This window comes from Brachycentrus maculatus, unplaced genomic scaffold (assembly GCF_059751285.1).
Source record: "Brachycentrus maculatus isolate JH-2025_06_01 unplaced genomic scaffold, ASM5975128v1 h1tg000537l, whole genome shotgun sequence".
NCBI lineage: Eukaryota > Metazoa > Arthropoda > Insecta > Trichoptera > Brachycentridae > Brachycentrus > Brachycentrus maculatus.
In genome coordinates, this window is record NW_028281283.1 from 267,077 (window position 1) to 275,964 (window position 8,888).

At 32.6% G+C, this 8,888-nt stretch overlaps 1 protein-coding gene across 1 annotated transcript; it reads left to right on the top strand.

Annotated features, from left to right (window-relative positions):
- Positions 1 to 1,969: 1,969 nt before the first annotated feature.
- Positions 1,970 to 5,722, top strand: LOC148301591 (uncharacterized). The gene is made up of 4 exons (XM_088273017.1): positions 1,970 to 2,124; positions 3,675 to 3,843; positions 3,923 to 4,070; positions 4,156 to 5,722. The coding sequence occupies exons 1-4, from the start codon at positions 2,016 to 2,018 to the stop codon at positions 4,717 to 4,719; spliced, it is 990 nt and encodes a 329-aa protein (XP_088129143.1). The 5' UTR covers positions 1,970 to 2,015; the 3' UTR covers positions 4,720 to 5,722.
- The last annotated feature ends 3,166 nt before the right edge of the window (positions 5,723 to 8,888 follow it).

Genomic DNA, 8,888 nt, shown 5'->3' on the forward strand with positions numbered 1-8,888 from the left:
ATTTGTCTAGAATACACAGCTATTTTAGATACTCTGGAGCCAAATTATGTTTTGATTTATATACGAGTAGACAGAGTTTATACTCTACCCTTTCGGGAAAGCGTAACCAATGCAGTTGGTAAGGAAGTGGGGTGATGTGACTGAATTTAGATATTCCAAAATAAGTCTCGCTGCAGCGTTTAACACTGCAGTGAAGTCATTTTTTTGTTTGGTAGTTTGTGTTAGTAGTTTGGTAAACGGCTGTGTAAAAACCATTACAATAATTGACTATGTATAACAGATACTACAAATTCATTTTCCAATTTACGGGCAGCATGATCTGGCAAATTCTTGTGAATGCTCTTAATTTTCCTTTGCTGATAAAAACATGTACTTTTTTTGCTGATTTGAGTCTCAAGGGAGAGATTAGAATCTTAGAACACGCCCACACAGCCAGTGAAGTGGTACCTCTTGAATTGGGTGATGCCGTGTTATCAATTAAATTTGCATATCATCCGGGTAGCTGTGAGACCACATCCATCCAGAGATCCATGTGACTTTTTTATATTTTCTATATCTTTGGTGTAGAGAAGATAAAGAAAAGGATGTAGGACTGAACCATGCAGTACACCAATAGAGACGGAATGATGGTGGATTTATAATGTTGAAATATGCATGTGCCAGATCAAAAATGCCATAACTCTTCCTCAAGCGTTCTAGCAGAATAGTATGCATATGCATCTCCTCATACAGACCTGCTGACTACTATTATTTATATATCAGGTTTCTTCATCTCTAACACGAGGGAGTATTTAATCACATGAGGTGTCCAAATCAATTCAGTCTTGAGCTTGTTTCTTACTAATGAACGGCAGAGGAGCGTTAAATTACGAGTAATGGCAAACACAGCAGTGGTCCTGAGTACAAATCCAAGCATCTTTCATGCAAATTATTTTAATCGAACTTTGAATTGAATTGCATTTCATCCTTACTGTGCTTAGTGTGTTTGTGTCGAAATAAATATCAACATGTGTTACTTAAATGAATGAAAATATAGGGAAAGTGCAAGAAAATGGCTGCATTTACATTAATTTAAAACACATGAAATGCAGAGTGGTGGTAATTTATTATACTAATGAAAGTTTTAATTGTTTGAGGGTAGGATACAGGGGTGAGAATTGGGCTAAACATTTGTTAAATGGGGTTTTCGTTACAATGCCAAATATAAACATGATTTTTGAATTTATTATTATCAATATGATCCGTTACAAAGACCAAGAGCATGGTGTTCTCTCGGATCCCAGTGGGATGTAGCGTGACTGGATGGCGTCTTGGTAGAGCAGGTGGAAAAGTTTAAATACCTGGGTGTGGACCTGTGTGGTCAAACGGATCTGCGATGCGAAGTGATGGGGCAAGTGAACAAAGCTGCAGCCATCTCAGGATGCCTGAAAAATGCTATATGGAATAACCCTGAGATGAAGATCGGCAGCAAAATCAAGATCTACAAAACTTGTGTCCGACCCATCATGACGTATGGAATCGAAAGTGTCAGAAATGAAGACTGTGAGAAGCATAACAGGCAAGAGTCTTCGAGATAAAATCAGAAATGCCAGGATCAGGGAAATATGCGAGATCGAAGATGTCGTTAGGTGGGAAAGGCAACGAAGGAGACAATGGTATGCGAATGTGAGGAGAATGGAATCATCCAGACTCCCCCACATCGCACTGAATGGCGCCAACCCCATGGTAGACGACTCCCGGGCAGACCACCAAAGAGATGGGTCGGTAGCTGGGAATCGACGTCGCAGGAGGCTAATCCCTCTTAAAAACAGGCCGCAAGGCCTATAATAATAAGAAGAGAGAATATGACCTGCCTAGGCAGTTTATTTTTTGTACAATTTACCCCGGTTTCTTAGTTAAATGGCTAGTGGCATAAAACGGTGCAGATTCCCTGTCGCCTGTCAATGTTTTCAATCTGTTTTGAAGTTTCACTGTCAGTTTCTGTCGTTGTGATTATTTATAAATTTATTTTTTAAATGAGGTACAACGAAAAAGAACTCGCTTTAAAAAGCGATAGCAAAGGACAGATGGAGGGAAGATTAAACTATAAAAAGACTAATACAACGACTTATTACTATCAATCAGGTATTGACTGAACACTATTGTTATGCTAGCATGAAGGGATCGCAATGTAATTAAGTCTACGGCTATTTTTGATTCCTTTTGTTTCGTAAGACGTTACGGTGCTGACTATAAACTTAAAGGCCACGGCCTTTAATACATTTAAATGCAAAATACTGGCTTACTAGTGCGTAATGTTTTAAATTCCTTCCTTTCTTTTTGCTATGGTTTGAATGCTTAGATTAATATTTTATATTTAGTTAATATTTACAAAATCCCCTTTTTATTGAGCTTGTAACAAATTATCGCTTTAAATGTTTAAAATGATTTATGTTTTTTTCTTTTTTGGCTTGATAAAGAGCACTGTTAGTTAATTATTATTATAAAATAGATATATTTCTGTCAGATATAATTGAATTTAGAAATATAATCAGTAGTTGTAGTTGTTAGCCTTATATGAGGTCCTTTGTTTCATTCTCACCACAATAAGGTTAACACAATGTTTAAAAAAAACTTAATTAAATCAATATTTCAACATGGAGTGTTCTCTAAAAGGCAATAGTGAAAAACTCCTTTTGTATAATTTTCATTATAATAAATACTTACCGTATGAAGCCAATTCAATATCTTATGCACCATTGGGTGTATATTTGGGGAAGAGACACTAATATATTTGATAACATAAACAAAAAAAATATTAGAAGTTAGTAGTGCTGTTATCTTTGATTTTGGTGCTAGGTGGTGATTATCTTATAAGAAATGGGTAAGATCCGGTTTTTCAGAGAGATCTATATTACCGAATGATCTGGTAACCAAGATTGGATCAATTGAATAGTGGATCTTTTCAGATATTCAAATCAGTATTGCTGGAAAAAAATAAGGACATTAAATAAAAACGCATCTCATAATCTCTCCCGTTCCCTCCATAGGCAAAATTACCCACTTTGTGAGCTAAATTTTGAAATGGAAACTAACAAATAATTAGTAGTAATTATTTTTGTATACATCGTAAGATGTGGATAAAAGTCAGAGAATTCAGCTATTAGAAGAAATACAAAAATAGTTTAAAAAAGCACTTCTTAATTTGTCTGTTTACACAATTTATACCTACTACTTTATACCTAGAATCGTAAATTGTGTTAAGTGTGTGAGTAACCAAGTACTTACAAAGCTAGGTGAATTTATTAGCTTAATTTCATTTATTGTTTCGGCATTAACTTTGTGGTAAGACATGTTACAATGATTAAAGAAAACACTTGTTTTTTACCACTTCCATCATTCAGGTCTGTATAATAACTGAGTTTAACTTCTGAAACATGTAGTCAATAATAAAACTCAAGTGGTAAAAAACAAGTATTTTCTTTAATCATTGTAGCTTAATTTCACACGGAGGTCATCATTATGTAACATTAATTGTTCTTGTATCTAGTTACTTTATTTATCAGAACTTCTTGTCCAATTTGTTGGTTAATTCTTTTGAATAATTCCTTCATTATGTTCAAATTACCTAGAAATTAAATTTATTTAAGTAACATATTCCTAATGCAACAAATATTTTTGTCAATATTTTTCAGTTTTTAAGGAAAGATGGTTTAAACTGGTCGATAATTTCCTCTTCTATTTCCGAGTCACTGATATAGGGAAGATTGAAAAACAACCTGCAGGCGTTTTTGTTTTAGAAAATGCTTCAATACAGATGGAACATGGTCAGGACACTCCATTTGCATTCTCTATATCCTACATGTAAGTTAAAGTATCTAATTCAAATGTATCAAATATTTCTCTGCTTCATTTACTTATTTTAATACATTCTTATTTTTAGTGACGAACCAGAAAAACGTCACATGTTTTCTGGCATGACAGAATCATGCATCTCACAGTGGGTGGTAAAGTTGAGATGTGCGTCATATGAATATTTACGCTCTCAGCTTCATATCTTGCAGTCCAGAATTTATGGTAGAACTGGAAAGGTCAGTACCTATTTATTCTAGTAGATTATACATATACGAAGACATACATAGTTTAATATATTTCTAATAAACAAATATTGTTTAGGATCCGCTGCTGATGGTTCCTCGAAACGAAGGCTCTATGAAGTGGGCTCCCGGAGAACCCATGCCGGCTGAACATCATCTCACAAATATAAATAGTTTTGTTAGCCATCTGTCGGTCCAACAGTCTTCTTCTCACATGGTTAGAAGTAAATCCTTTGTCAGTGTTCTAGAAAATGTTCATATTAGTAAAAAAGAAGTCCCATTAGAAGATCCGTGGCGCAATCGTTCCGGTTTAGAGAGAAGCAAAACCTCTGCGCATGTGTTTTCAAAGAGACAAAATCCTTTCAATTCTAAGGAAGAATCGCTCAGACCGGCTCCAAGTCCACCTGCTAGAAAGAAGAATTCTCCCCAGATGCCAAGAAACGCTATTAATAATAATTCTAGCAGCCAACCTACTCTTGACCACATATTTGACAAAGATTTAATTCATCCTAACTCTATACTCAGTATTCCCCCAAGACCTCCACAAAGGAGGAATCCAACAAAAAGTGGTTCCGCCCAGAATGAGAGTGATGACATTATTAATAACAAATCTGATGAAGTTGACGACCTCATAAAGTTTTGACAAAATTGTTTGTACTCATTTTAAAATGTCAACGATAAATACAATACATAAACTGAATGTGTAACTAAAGGGAGAACGGAAAGTCATGAAAAGAGCCGTCTACATAATTCGGTTCATAATAATGAATATTAAGATTGTTTACTGACTTCTGACTTTTACATTATTTCAAGCATTTTACAATCATTCTAATATTCCTCCTGTACATTACAAAATGATGAGTTGCTTGTGTTATAATAATTTATTATTTTATGATAAGAATTTTTACATTGCTTTACTCGCTGACTTTGTACTTTTATTAAAATATTCATATTGGGACTGGGAACAGCTTAAAACGACTCATGCCCGTTCAATTATTTATTTATATAGTTTATCGTATTATATTCTGCCTTAAATTAATTTGGTATCATTTGGTTATTTTTGAAAAACATCAGGGGCATAAGCTATCCAAAATTTGTCAATCCCATTTTTAATAGGATTGAGCTTTAGCTTTAATGATAATTTTTTTATCCCTTTCAATCTCTCCTTTATCTATATCTAGGCCTTTGAATCCTCTGTTGTTCAGTATGGTTCATGCTTGTATATGATCGCGAGACATGGAGATTAATGTTGCTGTCATGAACAAATTAGAGGTGTTTATAATATGGATGTGTAGACGGATCCTAAAAATATAATGGAGGACTTTATAACAATCAAAACAGCATTAGAAATGCTCTATTAATAAAAACTCTACTGTTTAGAAAGCGCCACTGTTTAGCTGGCCTGTTTGACGATTTTTAAAACTATGCTAATAAGTTTATTATTTTTATTATTTAATATGTTTTTATTATAAACTCTGGCAACTCCTGCTGACAATTTAATGATTACATTTAATGCTCAAAATAATACCACCTATATCTTTTTAAATCTTTTGGATGTATTTATTCTGTACAGTAAATAATGTAAGAAATAGTTAATAAACAAAAAGGTTATTGCTTGTAAAAGCATGATTTCTATAAATAACAAATATATCATTATATTGTATGGGATACGTTGATATTGGAAACTAAAGTTTTTTGCTTAATTTTCCCCTTGTTTGTTGTAAATTAGAGAAATAAGGTCCTTTGTTTGTTTTGGTAATTATTATGTATGACAAAAATTGTTTTCAAAAGTAGACAGGTACCAGGTATGGTTGTAATTTTTTTTATTACTGAAAATGGCCAAAGTGCACTGTGCCAAAAATTTCAAATATATTTAATATTTCTCTTGTACGAGTATGCACCTACATATTTAATACATGTCAAAAAAATAATTCACTCACACTATATAGCTATTTTGTACTTAATTTATTTTACCAGCGATTTGGTTCCATCGTTACCAAAATCAAAACCTTTGGTTAAATAAATTATCAAGAAAAGGTATAAAGTTAGTGTTTTATTATTTTTATTAAATTGAGTTCCAGTCATTAGAAATTTTAAACCTGTAAATTAATTCTCTTGCACATTACAACTTATATTTACTTGAGTTTTGGAGTCATATGTTGATAAATCTTACATGAAATTTTTTGGGAGAATTGTTTTAAATATGAGAAGATTGTTATTTTAATTTTTATTATATTTTATTAAAATACTGTAAATATGTTAGCAGTGTGCCGTACTTAGCCGATTTATTCAGTATAAGTACCTTTATACCACATTTCAGATATGTAACACCAAGAAGTACTAATAATTCAATGAAATTCTCAAATAAATATTTTAAATTGAATTAATGCAATACATGTCTTTTAATTCTAGAATTTAGAAGTTTTCTTGTTATTTTTTTGTATTTTTTTTATAGCAAAAAGAAAACATACTTTTGCTATTTTTACTTTCAAATTAATATAAGAAATTTAAATCAATATTATAATGACATTAAAATTATAACAATTTGAAAAAATATTAATATAGTATGATATGATGTATGATACTATAATATAAATCAATGTGTGTTTTTAAAAATAAATATATGTAAAATAAATATTTTTGTATGCATGTTTTGTCACTCAATTTTATATATATTTTTTTGTATATTCAAATATATAATTATAATTTATTTAATTACGTGTTTATGAAGTCTCTTATAATAAATGACAGTTTTTTCTAACCCTTAATTATACCTAATGGTGCATAGGGCACTGCATCATACATAAGTAGTGTTATCTTAATTGTTAAATAGTTGAAGGAAAGGTGATTAGCCCCGCACTTCTGGTATCAGTCCAGGGTAAAACGAAATATGTAAATATCAAAGTGAAAAATCACTTTGATTTATTTGGACCCTTCTGGGAATCCAACCCGGGATCTCCAACAAGGTTGCCAAATGCGCTGACCATTACACTAAGGAGGCGGACATCATATTATGGAAGTTTGCAATAGTATTATGAATTATTGTGAAAGTATAAACAATACTACTCAAATAAATACTATTTTTTTGCAATTTACATAATCTATATGTAATGTTTGTTGTCTCCCTTCCAGAATTTTATATTTCGATGGCTGAAGGATTAAGATTGTTTTTCGATGACATCTCATATCAAATGGATAATATTTATAAATCTGATGAATGTTATTTGTGTCTGAATAAATATGAAAAAAAAACCATTTGATATTCGTATATTAATATGTAAATATTGAATAAACAATGCTATCCCACTTTTTGTTTTATTTCATACAATTTCAGAATGAGCATGCTAGAACTGTTAACACCTTTACTGCCAACCTGATTTTGTAAAAATGAAATAAGTACTATATTCATATTTTAAACCTTCTTCTTCTTCAAACCCTCATCTGCACCCAATGGTGCATAGGGCACTGCATCATATAAACGCAGTGTTATTTTGAAGGAAAGGTGATCAGCCCTCCGCTTCAGGTATCAGTTCAGGGTAATATTGAATAAATATTAGAGTGAAAAAATCACTTATATTTATTTAACCCCCCCTGGGAATCGAACTCGGGACCTCCAGTACGGTAGCCGAGCATGCTGACCATTACACTGCGGAGGCTGGCCATATTTTAAAAGGTAGCTAATAATTGGAATTTTAATTTTAAATTTAAAGTCTAATGGTTCCCAAATAACTTATTAAAATATATTGAATAAAAAAAAGCAAATTATAATGCATGACAACCCAGTTATAGTCACTTAAAGTATATTAGTTCATTCATATTGATTTAAAAATAAACCATTTGTCACAAGTCTTTTTATCTCTCTATGAAAATTTTTGCAACACTTTTATTTTATCTATTTTGCAATGACAATTATATTTAGTACTGCAGTATTGCCCCGCACTTATGAATGCCTCGCATATCAAACATTCCACACAACAAAATTTCTGTTTGTCCATTACAATTTTCACACAACGATCCTTGCTTCTCAATGGATTGTGAACGCACACAGAAGTGGTGAACATCATTACAGTGGCCTGAAAGTTGGAATTGGAGGTAGAGGAGGAAAATGAGGAGGAACTTATTGAAGAACACCGAGAAGATCTGATAGCTGAAAAGAAGAAAAGCTGAAGAGCTCCAAGCACTTCTAGTCTAGCAACATGATGAAGCTCAAAGGGAAGCTTCATCTGCCAACGAAAAGGAGCAATCGAATCAATCAATCTCAACTGCTGCCATCAAGGACATCCTGGTCAAATATGAAGAAGTTCTTGAGTTTACCAACACTCGCTGTCCAAACTCAGTTGAGGCCAAAAATGATGAATGATATCACTCTTGCCCGTTATTTCTGGCAGATGTTGAAGAAAAGAGAAAAACAGACAACCTTTTAAAGGTTTATCAAGAAGCCAGCAGCCAGAATGAAAGGATGGATCAAGAGAATTTGACCCTGCAAGCCTCGGTAGACTCCGAAAACTGAGTCTGAATAAAAAGTAAAAAAAATGTGAGAATCTTTTTTATGTTACAATACACTATTTTATGCTACAGAACGCATATAATTTTTAATGGGAAAACGCGGTTCATAAAACGATCTTGCTCCTGGAATGAAATGCGGGTATGTTATGCGGGGCATCACTATTTTCTGAAAATATGTTACTCAGTTAGAAAAAAAACACATAGAATCAGTCCCCAAAATAGTGTTAGTGTGTTATCTTAAATAGTAGAGATATTTAGGCAAAATCATTGTTGCTAGTATCGGCAGTATTTTATGGCATCAAAATG

Coding starts and splice junctions, on each gene's coding strand:
- LOC148301591 (XM_088273017.1), top strand. CDS start 2,016: ATGAGGTACAACGAAAAAGAACTCGCTTTAAAAAGCGATAGCAAAGGA. Junction 3,844..3,922: donor GCATTCTCTATATCCTACAT/GTAAGTTAAAGT, acceptor TCTTATTTTTAG/TGACGAACCAGAAAAACGTC. Junction 4,071..4,155: donor TTTATGGTAGAACTGGAAAG/GTCAGTACCTAT, acceptor AATATTGTTTAG/GATCCGCTGCTGATGGTTCC.